This window comes from Scyliorhinus torazame, chromosome 7, assembly GCF_047496885.1.
Source record: "Scyliorhinus torazame isolate Kashiwa2021f chromosome 7, sScyTor2.1, whole genome shotgun sequence".
In the NCBI taxonomy this organism is placed as follows: domain Eukaryota; kingdom Metazoa; phylum Chordata; class Chondrichthyes; order Carcharhiniformes; family Scyliorhinidae; genus Scyliorhinus; species Scyliorhinus torazame.
This window is the reverse complement of record NC_092713.1, coordinates 41,321,044-41,346,291: the sequence shown is the minus strand read 5'-3', so window position 1 is coordinate 41,346,291 and position 25,248 is coordinate 41,321,044. Positions and strand designations below refer to the sequence as shown.

Here is a 25,248-nt window from a genome sequence, read left to right as displayed (position 1 = left end):
GGGCGCCAGGTCCCGGAGGGAGACCGTATCTTGGAGTCCGTCGGGGAATGCTACGTAGGCGTACTGGGGGTTGGCATGCAGCAGATGGACCCTTTCGACCAGCGGGTCCGACTTGTGCGCCATCGCATGTTTCCGCAGCAGGACGGGTCCGGGTGTTGCTAGCCAGGTTGGGAGCGAGGTCCCCGAGGAGGACTTCCTGGGGAAAACAAGGAGACGTTCATGAGGTGTCTGGTTCGTGGTAGTACATAGCAGTAACCGAATGGAGTGCAAGGCCACTGGGAGGACTTTTTGCCAGCGGGAGACTGGGAGGTTCCTGGATCGAAGGGCCAGCAGGACGGTCTTCCAGACCGTTCCGTCCTCCCTTTCTACCTGCCCATTTCCCCGGGGGTTATAGCTGGTCGTCCTGCTCGAGGCGATGCCTTTGCTAAGCAGGAACTGGCGCAGCTCGTCGCTCATAAAGGAGGACCCCCTATCACTGTGGATGTATGCGGGGAAACCGAACAGTGTAAAAAAATAGTTTGGATTGCCTTGATGACAGTGGCTGTGGTCATGTCCGGGCAGGGGATGGCGAATGGGAACCGGGAGTACTCATCAATCACGTTCAGGAAATAAGTGTTGCGGTCGGTGGAGGGGAGGGGGCCTTTGAAGTCCATGCTGAGGCGTTCAAAGGGACGGGAAGCCTTTATCAGATGCGCCCTCTCTGGTCGGTAGAAGTGCGGTTTGCACTCCGCGCAGATTTGGCAGTCCCTGGTGACTGTCCTGACCGCCTCGATGGAGTAAGGCAGGTTCCGGGACTTAACAAAATGGAAGAACTGGGTGACTCCCGGGTGGCAGAGGTCCTCGTGGAGGGCTCGGAGGCGGTCTACTTGTGCGGTGGCACAAGTGCCGTGGGATAGGGCATCAAGAGGCTCGTTCAGCTTCCCGGGACGTACAAGATCTCGTAATTGAAGGTGGAGAGTTCGATCCTCCACCGCAAGATCTTGTCGTTCTTAATCTTGCCCCGCTGTGCATTATCGAACATGAAGGCCACCAACCGTTGGTCCGTGAGGAGAGTGCATCTCCTGCCGGCCAGGTAATGCCTCCAGTGCCGCACAGCTTCCACTATGGCTTGGGCCTCCTTTTCAACCGAGGAGTGGCGAATTTTGGAGGCATGGAGAGTGCGGGAGAAGAAAGCCACGGGCCTGCCCGCTTGGTTGAGGGTGCCCGCCAGAGCTACGTCGGACTCATCACTCTCGACCTGGAAGGGGAGGGACTCGTCGATGGCGCGCATCGTGGCTTTTGCGATGTCCGCTTTGATGCGGCAGAAGGCCTGGCGGGCCTCCGTCGACAGGGGGAAGGTTGTGGATTGGATTAGGGGTCGAGCCTTGTCGGCGTAATTGGGGACCCATTGTGCATAGTAGCTCAAGAAGCCGAGGCAGCGCTTTAGGGCCTTGGGGCAGTGAAGGAGGAGGAACTCCATGAGGGGGCGCATGCGTTCGGGGTCGGGACCTATGACTCCATTTCGCACTACGTAGCCTAGGATGGCTAGACGGTCGGTGCTAAACACGCACTTCTCCTTATTGTAGGTCAGATTCAGGAGGTGTGCGGTGTGGAGAAATTTACGGAGGTTGGTGTCGTGGTCCTGCTGGTCATGGTCGCAGATGGTGACGTTGTCAAGATACGGGAACGTTGCGTGTAAGCCGTACCGGTCAATCGTTCGGTCCATCTCACGTTGGAAGACCGAGACCCCGTTTGTGACACTGAAGGGAACCCTTAAAAAGTGGTAGAGCCGCCCATCTGCTTCAAAGGCAGTGTACTCACGGAGGGGTAGCTGGTGGTAGGCAGACTTGAGATCCACCGTGGAGAAGACCTTGTATTGCGCAATCCTGTTTACCAGGTCGGCAATACGGGGGAGGGGGTACGCGTCCAGTTGCGTAAACCGGTTGATGGTCTGGCTATAGTCGGTGACCATCCTATGCTTCTCCCCGGTCTTTACCACCACTACTTGAGCCCTCCAGGGGCTGTTGCTCGCTTCGATGACCCCTTCCTTCAGCAGCCTTTGGACCTCGGACCTGATGAAGGTCCGGTCCTGGGCGCTGTACCGTCTGCTCCTGGTGGCAATGGGTTTGCAATCCGGGGTGAGGTTCGCAAACAGGGAAGGCAGGTCGACGTTAAGGGTCGCGAGGCCGCAAACAGCAAGGGGGGGGTTATAGGGCCGCCGAATTTAAAAGTAAGGCTTTGTAGGTGGCACTGGAAATCCAGTCCCAGAAGGGTGGCTGCGCAGAGGTGCGGCAGCATGTATAGGTGGAAATTGCGGAATTCCCTGCCTTGGACGGTGAGGTTCGCGAGGCAGAACCCTTTTATCTGCACCGGGTGTGACCCGGAGGCCAGGGAGATCCTTTGTTGGGTGGGATAGGTGACCAGAGAACAGCGCCTTACCGTGTCGGGGTGGACGAAGCTCTCAGTGCTCCCGGAGTCGATGAGGCATGACGTCATGTGGCCATTGATGGCGATCGTCGTGGTGGCCTTTGCTAGCGTTCAGGGCCGACTCTGGTCCAGGGTAATGGAGGCCAGCTGCAGCAAGGAATGAAGATCGGGCAGCGCATCGTCAGCCGTGTTGGGGGCTTGAGGCCCCATCCAAGATGGCGCCGTCCATGGATCGCACATGGAGTCCGGGGACTCCGAAGATGGCGGCGGGGAGGAGCAAACTGGCGGCGCATGCTGCTCCAGTGTGGCGGAGGCCAGCTGCAGCAATGGGTTTTGGTCCGGCAGCACGTAGCCAGCCGTGCTGGAGGCTTGAGGCCCCATCCAAGATGGCGCCGGCCAGGGATCGCCCATGGAGTTCGGGGACGGAGACCCCGACGATTGGACCGGCGAGGGACAAAATGGCTGCGCGCACTCCTCCAGCATGGTTGCCGGGGGGGGGAAGAATGGCCACGGCTGCGACGCTGCCTGGCGGGGCAAAGGCTACGGTGCGCGTTGGGCCGGCGGGGCTGGGAAAAGAGAGTGCGGCGGTGGGCCTGGGACGGTCGGGACTTGGAAGAACAGCTGTGGTTGCAGAGCGGGCGGCTGGAAGAACGGCTGAGGGTAGTCATTGGATACCGCGTTCACCGTGCGGGCGAGGCAGACCGCGGCATAGTGGCCTTTCTTGCCGCACCCTTTGCAGGTGACAGTGCGGGCCGGGCAGCTCACGCGCGGGTGATTCGCCTGGCCGCAGAGGAACCAGCGTGGCCGGCGGCGGTAGCGGGGCGCCTTGCCGCGCAGGCCTGCGGAGTTAGCGGGTAAGTCTGGGGTGCTGCCGCGGCGGGGTGCCACGCAGCCCAGGGGGTCGCGGTGCTTGCGGGGGCGTACGCAAGGGCGTTTTTGTACGCCACGTCCATGGACCCTGCCTGGGCCCGGGTGAGGCCCAGTGTGTCCATTTCGAGTAGCCTTCGGCGAATGTTGGGGGACATCATACCTGCCACAAAAGCGTCTCGAATTAAAAGGTCGGAGTGCTCGTTCGCCGTCACCGCTGGGCAGCCGCAGTTTTGGCCCAGCACGATCAGTGCCCGGTAGAAATCTTCTAGCGACTCATCTGGGCTCTGCCGTCTCGTTGCCAGCAGGTGACGGGCGTAGACCTGATTAAGTGGACGAATGTAGTGTCCTTCCAGCAGTTCCATGGCTTTATCATAGTTCGCCGCCCCTTCGTTCAGGGGGTAGATCGCCGAGCTGACCTGCGAGCATAGGTGTATTTTCTGCCTTTCCGTGGGGGTGTCGGCAGCCGTATCGAGGTAGCTCTGGAAGCATGCCAGCCAATGCTTAAAAATCGCGGCAGAGTTTTCTGCGTGAGGGCTGAGCTGAAGGCACGCCGGCTTGATGCGGAGATCCATCCTTCAAAGTACTTATTTGATTAAATTGATACACAATCAATACTCGAGTCCACGTGGAGTCATATCGATTCAGCTTTAATCAGACAGAACTGTACCCAGCAGCGAAGTTACAGAAGTGAAGGCTGCTGGGACGGCATTGGTTCTTATGCCCCGCCTCTCAGGGTGGGGCTATGTACATTGCACAATGGTAGACCCCGCGGTCTAGCCAATGGTCATTCCTCTCTCTGGTACCGCAATACCTGGTATTACCACAAGCACGTTAGTGCAGGAAATGAGCCGAAGTGTGGCTTCCTCTGGCCTCACTGAGGACCAAAAACAAAGCAGAGTCCCGTTTATTAGAGGGGTCGTTCACAGCACTGCAAGCTTGACGACCCCGCTGACCGCGACCAAAACAGGACCGTTTCATTTCCATTAAATCGCACCCTGCCCTAAATCTTCGAAACAGTAGAATTTCTGCAAAAAACAATAACAAACAGAGCCAGAACTTAGTGCACTAAGTTTCTGCAATTTAATTTGGAATCCATTGCTACGCTTTTTAGGAGAAAACTATTCCAATGTATGTTCAATAATTTAATTATAAAGGGTAAAACTTTATTTTCTGTTGTGTCGTGTCCTAAAACCTGATTTCGAAAGGAGAGTAGGTGAGTTTTAACAAGAAAGGTGATGGGGTCCAGGTAGATGAAGGCATGACCACAATACAGACATATCATTTCAGCTCATACCTCTTCAAGTTTGCCTCCACGTGCAATCAAACGATTAGAAATATAGTCCATCATCCAGTCTCCATCCCTCAGATTTTCACACAAAGGATGCCCCAGGTCATTCCTAGGTCTCATATCTGCAAGCACGGATATGAACCCTGAAGAGAGCACAACAGTCGGAGTCAAATATGCTGTAAAAAGCTTCACACAAAGTTAATTCCTTACTTGCATCAAAAAAGTCTTATGTGCTAACTGATCCTGCAAACTATAACATCCAGACAACATCACTGACATTCTAATAGGCCACACAACTTTTATATAGATTAATGGTAAACCGACTTCCGGTTGCGGCCATGCCTAGATAGGTCGCACGTTCGGCAGCTCCCGCCGGGAACGGACTTTTGGGCTCTCTAGAGGGGCCCCAACGGCACTTGTTCGACGGCTTCCAGTGTGGGAAGGTGACAGCAAGGTCCCCCCGACAGTATATGGATTAGACCAGGAGTGGAGCGGTGAAAAAAGGGATCTTGGAGCAGCGAAAAGTGAGAGGGAGATAAAGCAAGATGGCGGCAGGTGGAGACCAAGCAGCATGGGCGCAGTGGTCGCAGGAGCAGCAGGGGTTTCTTAAACGCTGCTTTGAGGAGATGAAAACTGAAATGCTGGCGCCAATGAAGGCGGCGATTGAGAAGCTAGTGGAGACTTCCGGGTGCGGCTATGCAGAGCTAGGTCGCATATTCGGCAGCTCCTGCTTGGAACGGACTTTTGGGCTCTTTTACAGGGCCCCCACGGCATTTGTTTGACATTTCCCGGTGTGGGAAGAAGGCTGCAATATTCCCCCGACAGTGTCCCCCAGGAAGGGTATGTCTATGCGTTGCCAGACACGTCAGAAACAGTAAAAGATTTGGCTGCAACTGCAGGATAAACAGGGCCTCTTCCAGCATGCAGGCGGGGGAAGGGCAAGCTTAAAGCTGCAAGCTGACCTGAGGGCCTGTATCAAAGGTGAATTCTAGCAGCAGAGGGAACAACTGTGAAAAGACCTCATCAAGGCCACTGAAGGGACTTCCGGTTGCGGTGATGCCTAGCTAGCCGCACGCTTCGGCGCCTCCAGCTCCGACGGACCTTCGGGCTCTTTTAAGAGCCCCAACGGGGAATTTTTCGACGACGCAACCCGGTGTGGGGTGTGTGAGAAGGGAGTCCCCCCCAAACGAAGGAGGAAAAAACCGGCGGCGGCGGCTGCAGCGCGAGGAATCGTCGACCAAAGGGTCAGAAAGAGAGAAGTACAAGATGGCGGCGGAGAAAGCGCAGGCGACATGGGGGCCTGAGCAGGATGAAATTGTGAGAAGGTGCGTGGAGCTGCTGAAGAAGGAGGTGCTGACCCCGTTGCTACAGGCAATTGAGGGGCTCAAGGAGACATTAAAGACCCAGGAGACAGAGCTCCGCGTGGTGGAGCAGAAGGTGACAGATATTGAGGACGAGATCCTGGGCCTGGCGGTTAAGACACAGACGCACGAGGCACTTCATAAAAAGTGTACGGAAAGGATCGAAGCCCTAGAAAATGGAGCGCGAAGGAAGAACCTTCGGATACTGGGTCTCCCTGAGGGTGTGGAAGGAGTGGACTGTGGAGCGTACGCAAGTACGATGCTGAGCTCACTGATGGGTGCTGAGGCCCCTACGGGCCCCTTGGAGGTGGAGTGGGCAAATCGGATTCCGGCGAGAAGACCAAAAGCGGGAGAACCACCCAGGGCGATAATCGTGCGATTTTACCGCCTTAAGGATAGAGAAGAGGTCCTGAGATGGGCTAAAAAGGTGCGGAGTAGCAGATGGGAGAATGCAGTGGTACGGGTATACCAGGATTGGAGTGCGGAGGTGGCGAGAAGGAGGGCGAGCTTCAACCGAGCCAAAGAGGTGTTGCATAAAAGGAAGGTGAAGTTCGGGATGCTGCAGCCGGCAAGGCTATGGGTCACGTATCAGGAGAGACACCATTATTTCGAGACGGCGGAGGAAGCATGGACCTTCATCAAAGAAGAGAAATTGGATCGGAACTGAGGGACTGATGCTGCAGGAAATGTTATTGTTAATGTTATGGTTGAAGTTAATTGAGAAGTAAATTGGGAAGGGGGGAGACATTGGGGAAATGTGGGCGCCGGTGAGGGGGGAAAGACGGGACATAGTTGGAGAATGGGGAAGGGGAGGGGGAGGGGAAAGGGAACTGCGCCATAAGAGGCGGGTCAGGTAAAGGGATGTTCCCGCGCCAGAAAGAATAAGGCGGGAAGACAGGCGCAAGGCGGATGGGAGTTCCCCACACGGGGGGGGGGGGGGGGGGGTCGAGGAGTGAGCAGGAGTAGCCGGGGTCAGTTGAAGTCAGCTGACTTACGGAAGTAATATGGGGGGAGCAATCATGCTAGAAAGAGATCTAGCGGGGAGGGGGGGAGGGAGGGGGTGGGGGGACAACTGGGTTGCTGCTGCGGAAATCCAAAAGGAAATGGCTAAAGACTGGGTGGGCGGGGATGGTGTGCGACGCTGGGAGAGCGAGCGGGAGCGCGGAGGCGGGATAATGGACTGGCCTAGAGAAGGTAATGGCTAGTCGACACGGGAGGGGGGCAGGTAGCCCCCTAGTGAGGCTGATCACGTGGAACGCGAGAGGCCTGAACGGACCGATAAAAAGGGCCCGAGTGCTCGCGCATTTGAAAGGACTAAGGGCAGACGTGGTTATGCTCCAAGAGACGCACCTAAAGGTGGCGGACCAAGTTAGGCTAAGGAAAGGATGGGTGGGACAGGTGTTCCACTCAGGACTGGACGCAAAGAATAGAGGGGTGGCCATTTTGGTGGGGAAACGGGTAGCATTTGAAGCAAAGAACATCGTAGCAGATAGCGGGGGTAGATATGTAATGGTGAGTGGCAGGCTGGAGGGAATGGAGGTCGTGTTGGTTAATGTGTATGCCCCAAACTGGGACGATGCGGGATTTATGAGACGGATGCTGGGGCGTATACCGGACCTGGAGGTAGGAAACTTGATTTTAGGAGGGGACTTTAATACGGTGCTGGACCCGGGGCTAGATAGATCCAGCTCAAGGACCGGAAGAAGGCCGGCAGCGGCCAAGGTACTTAAGGGGTTTATGGACCAAATGGGGGGAGTGGATCCATGGCGATTTCTTAGACCTAGGGCTAGGGAGTTTTCCTTCTTCTCCCATGTCCATAAAGTGTACTCCCGGATAGATTTTTTTGTTTTGGGAAGGTCGTTGATCTCTAGGGTGGAAGAAGCTGAGTACTCAGCCAGAGCGGTTTCGGATCATGCCCCACATTGGGTGGACCTGGAATTAGGAGAGGAAAGGGAGCAGAGAACACTCTGGCGATTAGATGTGGGACTGATGGCGGATGAGGGAGTGTGTGCAAAAGTGCGGGGGTGTATTGAGAGATACCTGGAGGTCAATGACGACGGCGAGCTCCCTGTGGGAGTGGTATGGGAAGCACTAAAAGCGGTGGTCAGAGGAGAGCTGATCTCCATTGGGGCCCACAAAAGGAAAACAGAGGCCAAGGAAAGGGAAAGATTACTGGGGGAGATTTTAAGGGTGGATAGGGAATTTGCAGAGACCCCGGAGGAGGAATTGTACAGGGAGAGGAGGCGACTCCAGACGGAATTTGACCTTCTGACCACCAGAAAGGCGGAGGTACTGTGGAGGAAGGCACAGGGGAGGAGGTATGAATATGGGGAAAAGGCTAGTCGCCTGTTGGCTCATCAATTGCGAAAGAGGGCAGCAGCGAGGGAGATAGGAGGAATTAGAGACGAAATGGGAGACACGGTACGAAGGGCAGGAAAGATAAATGAGGTGTTCAAGACCTTCTATGAGGAACTGTATAGGTCTCAACCCCCAGAGGGAGAGGAGGGGATGCGGCAGTTCCTGGACCAATTGAGGTTCCCGAAAGTGGAGGAGCGGGGGGTGGTAGGCCTGGGGGCACCGATTGGGGTGGACGAGGTTATTAAGGGACTGGGAAGCATGCAAGCAGGGAAGGCCCCAGGACCAGACGGGTTCCCGGTGGAGTATTACAGAAAATATGTGGACTTGTTGGCCCCGTTGATGGTGAGGACGTTCAATGAGGCCAGGAAAGGGGGGACTCTACCCCCGACGATGTCGGAGGCGACGATATCGTTAATTTTGAAGAGGGATAAAGATCCGTTGCAGTGCGGGTCCTATAGACCCATTTCATTATTGAACGTGGACGCCAAATTGTTGGCAAAGGTACTGGCATTGAGGATAGAGGACTGTGTCCCGGGGGTGGTGCACGAAGACCAGACAGGGTTCGTAAAAGGGAGACAACTGAATGTTAACGTGCGACGACTATTAGGGGTGATAATGATGCCCCCAGTGGAGGGGGAGGCAGAGATAGTGGCGGCAATGGACGCAGAGAAGGCATTTGATAGGGTGGAGTGGGAGTATTTATGGGAAGTGTTAAGGAGGTTTGGGTTTGGGAACGGGTTTATTAGCTGGGTTAGACTTCTTTATGGGGCTCCAACGGCAAGCGTAGTTACAGGTCGACATAGATCGGAGTATTTCCGACTATATAGGGGAACAAGACAGGGATGCCCGCTGTCTCCATTGTTGTTCGCGTTGGCAATTGAACCTCTGGCCATGGCGTTGAGAGACTCCAGGAAATGGAGAAGGGTGATTAGAGGGGGAGAAGAACACCGAGTCTCGTTATACGCGGATGACCTATTGTTATACGTGTCGGACCCAGCGGGGGGGGATGATAGAGGTTATGCGAATTTTGAGGGGGTTCGGGGATTTCTCGGGGTATAGGCTAAACATGGGGAAGAGTGAATTATTTGTGATACATCCAGGGGACCAGAGTAGAGAGATAGAAGGCTTGCCTCTAAGGAAAGTGGAAAGAAACTTCCGATACCTGGGGATTCAGATCGCTAGGAGCTGGGGAACCTTGCACAGACTTAATCTGACACGGTTGGTAGAACAAATGGAGGAGGACTTCAAGAGGTGGGACATGCAGCCTCTATCGCTGGCAGGCAGGGTGCAAGCAATTAAGATGATGGTCCTCCCGAGGTTCTTATTTGTATTTCAATGTCTCCCTATACTAATCACCAAGACCTTTTTTAATAAAATAGACAGGAGCATCACGAGCTTCGTGTGGGCAGGGAAAGTTCCGAGAGTAAGGAGGGGATTCCTTCAGCGTAGTAGGGACAGAGGAGGATTGGCACTACCGAACTTGGGCGATTACTATTGGGCTGCCAATGTGGCAATGATACGTAAATGAATGATGGAGGGTGAGGGAGCGGCATGGAAAAGACTGGAGAGAAAGTCCTGTAAAGGGACGAGTTTAGAGGCGCTGGTGACGGCGCCGCTACCGATCTCACCTAAAAAGTTTACCACGAACCCGGTGGTGGCGGCAACATTGAATATCTGGGGACAGTGGAGGCGACAGAGAGGGGTGCGGGGAGCCCTGGTGGGGTCCCCAATCAGGAACAACCATAGGTTCGCCCCAGGAAGAATGGATGGAGGATTTCAGAGCTGGTACCAGTTGGGAATTAGGAGGGTGGGAGATGTATTTATAGATGGGACTTTTGCGAGCTTGGGAGCATTGGAGGAAAAGTATAAGTTGCCCCGGGGAAATTTCTTGAGATATATGCAGGTGAGGGCGTTTACTAGACAACAGGTGAGGGAATTTCCGCTGCTCCCGACACAGGGGATTCAGGACAGGGTGCTTTCAGGGGTGTGGGTCGGAGAGGGCAAGGTGTCAGAGATTTACCGAGAGATGAGGGAAGAGGGGGAGGAGTCGGTGGGCGAACTAAAAGGAAAATGGGAAGAAGAACTAGGGGAGGAGATAGAGGAGGGTATGTGGGCTGATGCCCTAAGCAGGGTAAATTCCTCTTCCTCATGCGCCAGGCTTAGCCTGATTCAATTTAAGGTACTACATAGAGCACACATAACGGGAGCAAGATTGAGCAGGTTCTTTGGAGTGGAGGACAAATGTGGGAGGTGTGGCGGGAGCCCGGCAAACCACGCACATATGTTTTGGGCATGTCCGGCACTGGAAGGGTATTGGAAGGGAGTGACGGGAGTGATTTCGCGGGTGGTGAAGGCCCGGGTCAAACCAGGCTGGGGGTTAGCTCTATTTGGAGTTGCAGAAGAGCCGGGAGTGCAGGAGGCGAAAGAGGCCGACGTTGTGGCCTTTGCGTCCCTAGTAGCCCGGCGCAGGATCCTACTCATGTGGAAGGAGGAGAAACCCCCCGGACTGGAGGCCTGGGTAAATGATATGGCAGGGTTCATTAAACTGGAGCAGATAAAGTTTGCCCTGAGAGGATCGGCTCAAGGGTTCACCAGGCGGTGGCAGCCATTTCTCGAATACCTAGGGGAACGTTAGAGGGAAGACAGATGACCAGCAGCAGCAACCCAGGGGGAAACGGGTGGGGGGGGGGGGGGGGGGGGAGGGTTTAGTTTAGTTTAGGTCAAAGATAAAGGGGCTTTGTTACTTGTGTATTGTTAAAAATTTCTGTATTATTGTTGCGTTTGCTTTGTAAGAGGGGAAAAATTGTTGTTTGGGAAAAAAGTTTCAATAAAACATATTTAAAAAAAAAAAAAGAGAAGCTAGTGGAGACCCAGAAGGCCCAAGGGGCGGCGATCCGAGAGGTGCGGCAAAAAGCCTCGGAGAACGAGGACGAGATCTTGGGCCTGGCGGTGAAGGTGGAGGCGCACGAGGCGCTGCACAAGAGGTGGGCGGAAAGATTTGAGGACCTGGAGAATAGGTCGAGGAGGAAGAATCTTCGGATTCTGGGTCTCCCTGAAGGAGTGGAGGGGCCCAATGCCTGGGCATATGCGAGCACGATGCTCAATTCGCTGATGCCCCTGGAACTAGATGGGGCGCACCAGGTCCTAGCAAGGAGACCCAAGGCCAACGAGCCGCCAAGAGCTGTAGTGGTGAGGTTTCACCGCTTTATGGACAGAGAGTGTGTCCTGAGATGGGCCAAGAAAGAGCGGAACAGCAAGTGGGAGAACACGGAGAACGAAATCTACCAGGACTGGAGTGCAGAGGTGGCCAAGAAGAGAGCTGGCTTTAATCGGGCTAAGGCGGTGCTCCATCGGAGGGGGGTGAAGTTCGGTATGCTGCAGCCAGCGTGATTGTGGGTCACGTTCCAGGATCGGCACCACTATTTCGAAACGCCTGATGAGGCTTGGAACTTTATACAGAATGAAAAGTTGGACTCAAATTGACGGTTTGTTGTTGTGGGGGGGGGGGGGGGGGGGGGGGGGGAATGTTTGCTGTTTTCTGGTTTTAAGTACGTTTAGGGAATGTTCCCTTGGTTAGGTGCTGGATGGGGATGGGTGAAGGGATTTGATGGGGGAGACTGTGGGCGTCGGTGTTGGAGGGGCAGACCCCCACGAGGGAAGAGGGGGAGTGGAGGCCCGGGGTTGGGGAATTGAGGCAAGGCCGCAAAAGGAGCTGCGCCAGAGGGGGCGGAGCCGGCTCAGGAAAGCGCGGGCTTTTTCCCGCGCTAGGGAAGGACGGGGGTGGGGGTCAGAGGGGCGGGGCGGTACTGGAGAGGAGCGCACACGGACTGCCAGGGAGGAGGGGGAGGGGGGATTCCCACACTGGGGGGGGGGGGGGGGGTCGATGGAATGGCGGGAGAGGCCGAGGTCAGGAGTCAGCTGACTTACGGGAGTGTTATGGGGGAGCAAAAGAGCTAGATGTGGATCTAGCGGGGGGGGGGTATAGGGTTGCTGCTGCATTGGCCAAAGGGGAACTGGAAATAGGAGAGGTGGTCGGGGTGGGGGTCCGCCGTCTGGGGGACTGGAGGGTGTGGGAGGCGCGGGTACGTGACTGGCCTAGAAAAGGAGATGGCTAGTCGGCTGGGGGGGGGGGGGGGGGGGGGGGGGAAAGAGGGGTGTGCAGCCCCTCAATCCGGCTGATAACTTGGAATGTGAGGGGCCTGAATGGGCCGGTTAAGAGGGCCCGAGTGTTCGCCCACTTAAAGGGACTGAAGGCAGATGTGTTCATGCTTCAGGAGACACATTTGAAGTTGGCAGATCAGGTCAGAAAGGGATGGGTCGGACAGGTATTCCATTCGGGGATGGATGCGAAGTACAGAGGGGTTGCAATGATGGTGGGGAAGCGGGTGTCGTTTGAGGCAAACAATATTGTAGTGGATAATGGAGGTCGATATGTGATGGTGAGCGGTAGGTTGCAGGGGGCGCGGGTGGCACTGGTAAACGTATACACCCCGAACTGGGATGATGCCGGATTTATGAAGCGCATGCTGGGTCGGATTCCGGACCTGGAGGTAGGAAGCTTGATAATGGGGGGGGGGAATTTCAACACGGTGCTGGATCCAGCATTAGATCGCTCCAGATCCAAGACGGGGAAGAGGCCGGCTGCAGCCAAGGTGCTTAGGGGGTTTATGGACCAGATGGGGGGGGAATGGATCCATGGAGGTTTGTCAGGCCCCTGGCCAGGGAATTCTCATTCTTTTCCCATGTACATAGAGCCTACTCCCGGATAGATTTTTTGTTTTGAGTAGGGCGCTAATCCCGAAAGTGGAGGGAACGGAGTATTCGGCCATAGCCATCTCAGACCATGCCCCGCACTGGGTGGAGCTGGAGTTAGGAGAGGAGAGGGATCAGCGCCCGCTGTGGCATCTTGATGTGGGATTATTGGCGGATGTGGTGGTGTGCGGGAAGGTGCAGGGGTGCATTGAGAGATATTTAGAGGCCAATGACAACAGAGAGGTGCAGGTGGGGGTAGTCTGGGAGGCGCTGAAGGCGGTGGTCAGGGGAGAGTTAATCTCCATCAGGGCCTACAGGGAGAAGAGAGAGGGCAGGGAGAGGGAGAGGTTGGTGGGGGAGATCTTAAGGGTGGACAGGAGATATGCAGAGGCCCCTCGAGGAGGGACTACTCAGGGAGCAGAGGAGCCTCCAGAGTTTGACCTGTTTACCACAGGGAAAGCAGAGGCACAGTGGAGGAAAGCACAGGGGCGACGTACGAGTATGTGGAGAAGGCGAGTCGGATGCTGGAACACCAGCTTCGTAAGAGGGAGGCAGCGAGGGAGAGAGGTGGAGTTAAGGACAGCGGGGGGAATACGGTGCGGAGTGCGGTGAGAGTAAATGAGGTATTCAAGGACTTCTATGAGGAGCTGTACAGAACTGAGCCCCCCGCGGGGGAAGAGGGGATGCGACGATTTTTGGATCAACTGAGGTACCCGAGGGTGGAGGAGCAGGAGGTGGCTGGTTTAGGGGCGCCAATTGGGTTGGAGGAGCTGGTTAAAGGATTCGGGAACATGCAGGCGGGGAAGGCCCCGGGGCCAGATGGGTTCCCGGTCGAGTTTTATAGGAAATATGTGGACCTGCTAGGCCCATTGCTAGTGAGGACTTTTAATGAGGCAAGGGAGGGGGGGGGACCCTGCCCCCAACAATGTCCGGGGCGCTGATCTCTCTGATCCTGAAGCGGGACAAGGACCCACTGCAATGTGGGTCGTATAGACCGATCCTGCGCCTCAATGTGGATGCTAAGTTGCTGGCAAAAGTGCTGGCTACGAGAATTGAGGACTGTGTCCCGGGGGTGATCCATGAGGACCAGGCGGGATTTGTAAAGGGCAGGCAGCTAAACAAGTAATGTGCGGTGGCTCCTCAATGTGATTATGATGCCATCAGTGGAAGGAGAAGCGGAGGTAGTGGCAGCTATGGACGCGGAGAAGTCCTTCGACCGGGTGGAGTGGGAGTAACTTTGGGAAGTGTTGCGGAGGTTTGTGTTCGGAGAGGGGTTAGTCAGCTGGGTCAGGCTGCTATATAGAGCCCCAGTGGCGAGTGTGGCTACGAATCGGCGGAGGTCGGAGTACTTTCGGCTGTACCAAGGGACGAGGCAGGGGTGCCCCCTGTCCCCCTTGTTGTTTGCATTGGCAATTGAGCCTTTGGCCATGGCACTTAGGTAGTCCAGGAAATGGAGGGGATTGATCCGAGGGGGAGAGGAACATCGGGTGTCACTGTATGCGGACGACCTGTTGCTGTATGTGGCAGATCCAGTGGAGGGGATGGTGGAGGTCATGCGGATCCTAAGGGAATTTGGGGACTTCTCGGGGTATAAGCTCAACATAGGGAAAAGTGAGCTCTTTGTGGTGCATCCAGGGGACCAGGGAAGGGGGATAGACGACCTACCATTGAAGAGGGCGGAAAGGAGCTTTCGGTACTTGGGGATCCAGGTGGCTGGGAGTTGGGGGGCCCTGCACAAGCTCAATTTGACACGGTTGGTGGGGCAGATGGAGGAGGATTTCAAAAGATGGGATGTGCTGCCACTCTCGCTAGCGGGCGGGGTACAGTCGGTTAAAATGATGGTCCTCCTGAGGTTTCTCCATGTGTTCCAGTGCCTTCCTATTATGATTACCAAGGCCTTTTTTAAATGGGTAGGTAGGAGCATCATGGGTTTTGTATGGGCAAATAAAACCCCGAGGGTAAAGAGGGTGTTTCTGGAGCGTAGCAGGGACAGGGAGGGCTGGCGCTGCCGAATCTGTGCGGCTATTATTGGGCAGCCAACGTGGCGATGATCCGTAAGTGGGTAATGGAGGGAGAGAGGGCGGCGTGGAAGAGGTTGGAGATGGCGTCCTGCGTGGGCACGAGCCTGAGCGCGCTGGTGATGGCACCGCTGCCGCTCTCGCCGACAAGGTACACCACGAGTCCGGTGGTGGGGGCAACGTTGAAGATCTGGAGGCAGTGGAGACGGCATAGGGACGAGGTGGGAGCCCCGGTTTGGTCCCCGATTCGGGAGAACCATCGGTTCGTCCCGGGAAGGATGGATGGGGGGTTTCGGAGCTGGCATCGGGCAGGGATTAGAAGAATGGGGGACCTGTTTATAGATGGGATGTTTGGAGGAGAAGTTTGGGTTACCCCCGGGAAATGCGTTCAGGTATATGCAAGTGAGGACGTTTGTGAGGCGGCAGGTGAGGGAATTCCCGTTGCTCCCGGCACAGGGGATTCAGGACAGGGTGATTTCGGGTGTATGGGTTGGAGAAGGCAAGGTTTCGCCGATCTATCAGGAGCTGAAAGAAGGAGGAGGCGGCCTTGGTAGAGGAGTTAAAGGGCAAGTGGGAGGAGGAGCTTGGGGAGGAGATAGATGAGGGTCTGTGGGCTGATGCCCTGAGTAGGGTTAATTCCTCTTCCTCTTGCGCCAGGCTCAGCCTAATACAATTTAAGGTTACTCACAGAGCGCATATGACAGGGGCGAGGTTGAGTAGGTTCTTTGTGATGGAGGACAGATGTGGGAGGTGCTCGGGAAGCCCGGCGAATCACGTCCACATGTTCTGGTCGTGCCCGGCACTGGATAGGTTCTGGAGGGGTTTCGCGAGGACTATGTCCAAGGTGGTGAAAGTCCAGATCAAGCAGAGCTGGGGGTTGGCACTATTTGGGGAGGCCGGAATCCTGGCCTTTGCGTCCCTGGTAGCCCGGCGGAGGATCTTGCTATTATGGAATGACGCAAAGCCCCCCAGTGTGGAAGCCTGGATAAATGACATGGCAGGGTTCATTAAGCTGGAGAGGATAAAGCTTGCCTTGAGAGGGTCTGTGCAGGGGTTCTCCAGGCGGTGGCAGCCGTTCCTAGACTATCTTGTGGAGCGTTAGGAGGAGGTCAGCAGCAGCAGCAACCCAAGGGTGGGGGGGGGGGGGGTCTCGGGTGGGTGGGGGCTTCGCCAAGGGTACCTTTGAATGTCATATGGGGGGGTTACTATATACGGGGGAAACCCAATGTATAAGTTTTGTATTATTTTCGATTGTTGTGTTTGTGTTTTTTTCTTTTTGTTATGGGGAGGGGGGTTTGTTAAAAATTGTGTTGGGAAATTCTGAATAAACATTTTTTTTAAAAAAGATTAATGGTAAACCACTTGCAGAAATAAGGTGCAATATCAGATGCAATTTGATTGGGAGTTCACCCATGAACACTGGTGCCACCCAGTGTTTCAAACAGATACTACACATGCAGTCTTTCCCCCTTCCCCCAATTGCCTACTCTTGCAGATGAGAACATTAATTCTCCCAAGCCCCCGCCAGCAGATTCAATGATGGGTGGGTGAAGAGGTGAGAAAGAATTCAGCGAGATGCCCAAAATTTGTTTTTACAGCACAGTCTGCCAATGGTGCCCACCATGGTGGATTGGACAAGACACTGGAGGCCAGTGTGAAACTCATGGGGTGCAGGTTAAGGTCTAACCACTCACGCCTGATTTTCCACAGCGCAAGTGGGAAAACATGCCAGCGTGAAACATGTTTGGAACAACAAAGCATGCAGATGTTGGGTCTCAACTGAACCTGGGGCATTTTCCGAGTTCAGGATGGAGGCCAATTGCAATCCCGGACTCCAGAACACTGCAGCAGTGGGTGGGGAGAAGCATGTACAGGTGGACCCTTTCAAATATAATGTCCTTAAGTGGATACAACATCCAGCCTCAAACGTTCCTGCAGATCCATCCGCTCTCAGGATATTCATTGTCCAGCCCCAAGAGTGCCGAGAAAAGCCAACTTGATTTTCAGAATTTCCACCTTCTTTCTTCAGTAGTTGATCAGTGAAATTGTCACCGTTGCAATATGGCGCCCAGACAGGATGATGGACCACGTGCCATTAGGCCTGTCCCACCATGGAATACAGCACAAAACGTCCAGGCGCATAATTAATGAGGTTGGGCCTAAATATTTAAAATTGATGCGGCAACATTTAAAATTCCATTTATTAATTCACAATGGATCTGAATATCTTTACCAATGCAACCAAACATCAAGGCCACGTACCTTGCAAACCTGCATACTTCAAGGGTCCAATATTTGCAATACTGTAGCAGCCTCCTCCATCTTCCTGTTCTTCAAAGTCACATCGGTTAAAGCAACAGATTAAGGTCAGCCAGTGTTATACCGGAGGCAACACTGTAGGTTTTGTTTTTAAAAAAAGCATAGGATACACATGAATAAAAATAGTAAAATAGCACCTCAGCTTCAAAGCAAGTCAGTTCCCAGTTGTATGTTGTATTTTCTAATTCTTAATAATTATTTGATTTAACTTAAGCAATGACCAATTACACTTCTAAGAGCCCAAATTCACAAAACATTGGTCTTCAGTTCACAGAAGAGCTTCTAAGCTTCTGTGATTTCAGATTACATCTGACAATAACAGCAGAAAATGCTGGAAAAACTCAGCAGGTTTGGCAGCACCTGTATAGAGAGAAAAACAGAGTTGACGCTTCGAGTCCATGTGATTCATTTTCAGAGCATTTGATAATATCTCGCAGAATTGAAATCTTACTATAATGAAGGGTCAATCGACTTTTACTTGAAAATGAAATGAAAATCGCTTATTGTCACAAGTAGACTTCAATGAAGTTACTGTGAAAAGCCCCTAGTCGCCACATTCCGGCGCCTGCTCGGGGAGGCTGTTACGGGGATTGAACCGTGCTGCTGGCCTGCCTTGGTCTGCTTTCAAAGCCAGCGATTTAGCCCTGTGCTAAACAGCCCCTACTTTGGTGCTTATGGGAAAACGCCATTCAAAAGAATGCGGGAGAAATAAGACACCATTGGGCACGATTTACCCGAATGGGAACAGTCGTGTCGCGCGATTAGTCGGGTGTTTCCCGGTGCTCAGAGCGCCGAGAAACGCCACATTACCGAACAGCCATTCGGGTAGATTGGGTGCCTCAGCAGGGGATGCGTGGCCGAGGCAACACTTAAGAGCTCCGCTCACCGGAACTCCTCACCCATGATCAGGATGCCATTTTTTACATAGCTTCCCGATCTCTCGATCCTCCTGATGCGATCCTTGAACCCCCCCACCTCAAAGCCCCGACTCACTGATAAGGGAGTCCTCAGGCTCAGGCTCAGCCCCCCCCCCCCCACACACACACACACCCACACCCGCACCAGCACTGGGAACACCCGGGCCCCATCTACAGAGCAGGAAAAATGCCAGCCTAGGACCCAGGCAGTGTCACCTGGGCACACCGGCGCTAACCAGCCTGCCATCCTGGCAGTGCCACTTGGGTGGCCACAATGGCAGGATTCACATCGTGACGAATCGCGAGGTCGTGTTACATCTAGCAAGGCATGGAGAGCTGGGTAGATCCTGGATGAGGGATCACCCGGCATCTACCAGTCACGTTGTGCCGCCCGTGCTGCCTTTGGATGTAACGCAGCTCGTAGATCTCGCCTCCTGGAGCAGCTTAGAGAAGAGGAGCCATGGTAATTCCGAGACAGCAAAACTATATTTGAAGGAATATAATCTCAAATCCTAAGAGCAATTTTACTAGAAAGGAAATGATCTCCAAAGAATGTGCTCATTAACAGTATGAGACATGGCATATTTTTATAATATCTAGCTGCTATAAAATAGAGATGTATTTAAGCTAGCCTATCCGTTTAATGTTTCTATAATAAATAATAAAAAGAGAAATGCATTGAAACACTCAGCAGGTCTAGCAGTTTCAATTGAAAGAAACAAAGTTAATGGGCGCAATTCTCCCCAAAAGTTCTTTTGTGGCGGATGTTTCAGGGATTTTCCAGCCAGCTCTGCCAGTGAGTTCTCCACCACTATTCAATGACACTTCGTCACATTTTTGGGCCCTGGGGAGTTTCTCACCGGTTTAACCCACACTTTGAATTTTTTTTAAGCACTGGGGAGTTGAACTCCACCGTGCCACCAATTTTGAAAGGGTGCGCCAAACTCCAAGTGATATTGTAGGTCCCCCACACACCCCACCCATGGGCAAAAACACCCCCCATACCCCTAAAGTGAGGACACCCCGCTATGGGGTGTGTCCCCCCCAGACCCCTTACAGCACCCACTCCTGTCACCCCACCCAACCTCCCAGAGGTAACTACATTCGTGCCCTGCACACCCCCACCCTTTAAAACCCCCTCCATCCTTCCTTTCATGGGCTTGGCCCCCCCCCCCCCCCCCTTGAGCCCTGACCTTAGTCAGGTGCCACCCTAGCACCCAGACATCCTTACACTGGCATCCAAGCAGGTGTTCCAGCCAGCTTGGCAGTGCAAAGGTGGCTGCTGGGCAGTGCCAAGGTATCCACGTTCCAGGGCGACGGACAGGGGGTCACCCTACACTGACCCTGACCACCCCGAGGCCTCCATGGCCCTCCAGAAGCCCAGGTGTTGTTCCGCCTGGTCTTGGTTCTTGTGGACCAGCACTGATCAGCGCCCGGCAGCAGCCTCCTTGGGGAGGCTGAAGAATTGAGGGAGGACGGTGTATCCCGGGTAAGGAGGCCTTCAGTACGTTTACGACCCACGTCTGTGAGTGTCGTTCTATTTTGTGCCTTTTGGGCGGAGCTTCGAATCCGATGCCTCGCCGGCCTTGGGTGAATCCTGCGAGGTGCAGCGGCTGCGGGGAAGCCCACGAGAGACTCTCCTGGGATTCTCTGGCCTCGTTGCGTTCTCATTCGAGTGCAACACGGTTAGAGAATCGTGCCAATGTTTCAGATCGTGACCTTTCATTAGAAATGGGAAAATTTAGAAATGAAATAGAATGGGGAGGGATTACAGTCAGCATTTTTTGAACTCAATGTTGAGTCCAGAAGACTATAAAGTGCCCAATGGAAAGATGAGTGCCAATCTTCAAGCTGGCATTGAGCTTCATTGAAATATTCCAGTAGGCAGAGGACAAAGATGTCAGTGCCAGCTAGTCTGCGTTTGGTCATCCCAGTGTAGAGAAGACTGTACTGTGAGCATAAAATACAGTATACGAACTTAAAAGTACATTTGAATTGCTGTTTCCCCAGTGGGAAGGAGTGCTTGGATAATGAGAGAGGATGTAAAAGGGCAGATGTTACATCGCCCCTGCTTACAGGGAGTGGTGCCATGGGAAGGGGGTGGGTTATTATGGTTGACAGAGGGGTGGACCAGGGTGTTGCTGAGGAAATTATACATTTGGAATGCTGAAAGGGAAGGGGGGGGGTGGGGGAAGAGGGGGAGGGGGGAAAGAGAGATATTTTTGTTGGTGACATCACACTGGAGCTGGCAGAAATGTAGCATGAACTGCTGTTGGGGTGGGAGGACAAGTCCCCATTGTGGCTCTGGGAGGAAGGGAAGGGTAAGAGCAAGAGTGCAGGAAATTGGACAGAGATACAAAGAACAAAGAAAAGTACAGCACAGGAACAGAACCCTCGGCCCCTCCAAGCCTGCGCCGACCATGCTGCCCGACTAACCTAAAATCTTTTAACACTTCTGGAGCCTGTATTCCTCTATGCCCATGGTATTCATGTATTTGCCAAGACGCCCCTTAAATGTCACTATCGTACCTATTTCCACCACCTCCTCCAGCAGCGAGTTCCAGGCACCCACTACCCTCTGTGTAAAAAAACTTCCCTCGCCCCTCAAACCTATGTCCCCTAGTATTGACTCTTTCACCCTGGGTCCATGCCCCTCATAATTTTGTAGATTTCTATCAGGTCGCCCCTCAACCTCTGTCTTTCCAGTGAGAACAAACCGAGTTTTATCCAACCTCTCCCTTATAGTTAATTCTCTTCATACCAGGCAACATCCTGGTAAACCTCTTCTGTACCCTCTCCAAAGCCTCCAAATACTCTGGTAGTGTGGCGACCAGAAATAAACATTATATTCCAAATGTGGCCTAACAAAGGTTCTATACAGCCGCAGCATGACTTGTCAATTTTTATACTCAATGCTCTGCCCAATGAAGGCAAGCGTGCCGCATGCCCTCATGACTACCTTCCCCATCTGCATTGCCTCTCAACCATTGGCCAGGGGTGCGTGCGTGTAGGGGGATTGAGGGGGGGGGGGTGGGGGGGGGGGGAGAAAGAGATCCTTGGTTGAGGAAAAAGGAGAATATATCAGAGGCACTGGTATGAAAGGCTGCCTCTTCAGAATAGATGGCAAAACTGGGAGAATGGAATGGAATTCTTACAGGGTGAGGAGGAATATATTGAGGTACCTGTGGGGTCAGTGAGTTTGTAATGAATGCTGCTGATTGCATTTCTGGGATTAGGCTCACAGAGGAAGGGAATCGAAGGGCTGGAGATGGACCGTGCCAAAATGAGAGGACAGAAATTGAAAGCAAATTTAATGAGGTTTTCCACTTCATGCCATATATCCTTTAATCTTCCTACTGGACAATGGTCTAAATATGCACACCTCGAGCTCAATGGGTAACCGGCAAGCTGCTTATGAATTTGTGACTCACATCCTGGAGAGGGACCAGCCTGTCAAGCTCAGAAAAGCAGTAGACATACAGCAACTTGCTTTTAAATTGTCTGAAGCGTGACACTTGGGTGAGAGAGGCAAAGGGAGACACAAACGTGAATAGGAGAAAATATTAGTATGGGCTCAAACAAAAAGACACTGCTAATTCAAAATGAAAACAGAAAAATGTAGATCTGTCCGCATCAGAAAATCGCTCAGGTGAAGACCCACCATCAGCTTAACTCCAGGTCCATTTATTTCTGCAATTTTCCAATTTATAATCTGTCATCTGAGAAATACCAACTGAAACTACTTTATTTCTTTCAGGTCAATCAAAGTTTAGCTGTGGTTTCAAAGAGTTTCCTAATAGTCAAACTATAATACCACAGAAAATGTATTACTTACTGTCTAAATATCTTGGACAGAGGTGACTGAGCTTTCATGTCAGCAATACTGCCTGATTTATAGTGAGGACTAAATTGAATGAGATGATGACGGAGTAATCCAACTGTTTCCTGGGCCTTTGGATCGAGGCTCACCCTACAAAGACATTGAAAATAGAGAGCGCTTTACAGAAATTTCTCATAAAGCAAATTTAATTGAAATATGCATAAACGCAATTCCCGTCACAAAATTAAACACCAGCTTCACTTACCGGAAGATAATAATGCTTCCAGGAGGAAAGTTTTCAAACTTAATCTCATACATAAATTCATTGCGATCATTCGAGGTTCTGTCCGCTTTAACAAAGTTGCTGTCTTTTAACTGAAAAACGAACATGAATTTAGCTTTGCATGAAACATCTTTCTACATTAGTAACGTATTGAAAAGTGCAAGTGTTCTGGTGTACCATAAAAAGAGGATTCGCTCTTCACCTGAATGTGTTCCCTGATCTGCACTGTATAGTCGGGTAATCCATTAATGCTATACGTATCTTTTTTGTAAGGATCAGCTGCCCTCAGGGCCGTCTTGGCCTCCATCACAATCTCTTCTATTTGACCTGGAACAAAGGTAGTGGTACAGAATTCTCATTGTACATTTAGCCAAAACGCAATAAGAAAAAAGAGGGCACATCAAGTAACTGTATTCCCATATGGGCATACCATACAAGACTTCCAGTGGGAGCAGTGAGTGGTCGCACACAGGGCAGCTCCTGCCCGAAGGTGCTGGTTTTGACCCTTTTCACCCGCGTTTTGGGTAGATTCAGCGGAAAAGTGCAATGGAGGGTGAAGTTCTCCCCTGGATGAGCATGTTTGCAGACTATCAGACCCGGTTGAAGACAGCAAAGGACCTGGCAAAGAAAATGCCTTGAAACACAGGGGCGATGATCTGGGAGGTGGAGAAGGCGGTGTCTGACCAGAGTGACCACCTTATGTCTTTGGAGGCGGAGGTGGCGATTCTGGCGGACCTACGCAATTTGCTGTGGGCGAAGGTGGAGGGCCAAGAGAATAGGTCCTGGTGACAAAATCTGCAGATTGTGAGTCTGCCGGAGGGAGTGGAGGGAACGAGTGCCACAAACTATGTCGCGAGGATGTTGGAGAAGGTGATGTTGAACCCAGAGATGGACTGAGCTCATAGGTCCTTGAGGCAGAAGCCGAGAGCAGAGCAGCCACTTCACAGGGCAGTGATTGATCCGCACAAAATTCCTGAGGTGGGCCAAGGCGAAACGAGTCTGTGCATGGGAGGGAGAGAGAGTCTGGATTTATCAGGACAAAGGAGCGGATTTGGCCAGGACGCGAGTGGGATTAATCAAGACCAAGGCAGTGCGGTACCAACAACAGATTTGATTTGGGGTGTATTATCTGACCAGACTTTGGGTAACCTATGATGGGGATAACCTATGGGGATAACCTATGGGGATATTACTTTGAGACTCCGGCAGGGCGAATGACTTTATCTGGGAGCATAAGCTGGAGGAGAGCTGAATGGTACCTTGGTTGGAGAAGTGAGGTCCCTGAAAGTTGAGTTTTGTTATTGTTCTATTCTTCTTGTCTGTTGATGTGGGGGGATATTAAGAAATTGTAAATTGTAAGAGGGACGACGACAGAGACCCCCCCCCCCCCCGCCCCCTCTTCCTTTTTATCAGGAGGTCTTGTGTTTTTCTTTGACATTTTGCTTTTGCAAGGTTGTATTGTTGGGGCTTTTTGGGGTTGTATCGGGGGGGGGGGGGGGGGGGGGGGGGGGGTGTTCAAGGGGCCTTTGTGCAAGAGTAGAGTAATGCTAGTGAACAGGTGTTGGTTGGGGGGGGGGGGGGGGGGTGCTCCAATGGTTGGCAGTATGTTGGGGTATAGGGAATATGATGTGGCAGGTATAGAGGAGGAGTGTGGTCATGTGCAGGGTAGTTTAGAGTGGGAACGGGCAAGGTGGAGCCTAAGGGTAGTGATGGCAAACACTGGAGGGGAGAGGAGACGTAAGCCTCCAGTGAGAATTGTGAAATGGAATGTCCACGGGCTGAGAGGGCCAGTCAAGAGGTCCCGGGTGTTCGAACACCTGAAGAGCTTGGGGGCGGAAGTGATTTTCTTGCAGGAGACATATCTCCGGGTGAAAGATCAGGGGTGAAAGATCAGGGGTGAAAGATCAGGGGCGAAATTCTCCGCTATCGGCGCAAAGTCCGCCGATCGGCGCAAATCCGACTTGCGTCACGCCGCAAAGATCGTCGCGAAGTCTCCGGCCCGAAATGGGCTAGCAGCGACGTGACGGGATCACGCGCTTGCTCACGTGGTTCACGCCGTGCAGCGTCATACACGCCGCACGGCGTGACAGCTTATAAGGATGCGCTGCTCCCCCCCACCCGACCGGAACACCCGACCGGATGGCCGGGCCACCGCTCAGCCCCGAGGTTCCTCCTGGACGCGGTGGAGCAGAGGAGGGACGCCCTGTATCCCGGGCACGGCCGCAGAGTTGCCCCACGCCACAGCCGGCGTCTGTGGAGGGAGGTTGCAGAGGCCGTCACCGCTGCGGCCCTGACACACACGGACAGGCACCCAGTGCCACAAGGTGAACGACCTCGTCAGAGCAGCCAGGGAGATCCTGCCCCCGCCCCCCCCTGCCCGATATCCATATCCCCCCTCCCCATATCACCCTCCATGCCCCCCCTCCTCCCCCATACCCCCCCTCCTCCCCCATACCCCCCTCATCCCCATATCCCCCCTCATCCCCATACCCCCCTCATCCCCCATACCCCCCTCATCCCCCATTACCCCCCCCTCATCCCCCATTACCCCCCCTCATCCCCCATACCCCCCCTCATCCCCCATTACCCCCCCCCTCATCCCCCATTACCCCCCCTCATCCCCATCCCCCCCTCATCCCCCATCATCCCCCATCCCCCCCTCATCCCCCATCCCCCCCCTCATCCCTCATACCCCCCCTCATCCCCCATTACCCCCCCTCATCCCCCCACTCACCCCCCTCATCCCCCATACCCCCCTCATCCCTCATCCCCCCATCCCCCACTCACCCCCCCCTCATCCCCCATTCCCCCCTCATCCCCCATCCCCCCCATCCCCCACCCTCATCCCCCATTACC

General features: G+C 53.6%; 1 protein-coding gene across 1 annotated transcript in view; it reads right to left on the bottom strand.

The window, feature by feature from the left end:
• LOC140426161 (glycogen debranching enzyme-like) overlaps positions 1-25,248 on the bottom strand; it is a 157,927-nt gene that overhangs the window by 62,192 nt on the left and 70,487 nt on the right. The window contains 6 exon segments of the mRNA XM_072510596.1: positions 4,571-4,707; positions 17,316-17,403; positions 17,405-17,447; positions 22,125-22,259; positions 22,375-22,484; positions 22,595-22,719. Of these exon segments, the coding sequence (XP_072366697.1) occupies positions 4,571-4,707; positions 17,316-17,403; positions 17,405-17,447; positions 22,125-22,259; positions 22,375-22,484; positions 22,595-22,719 (638 nt within the window).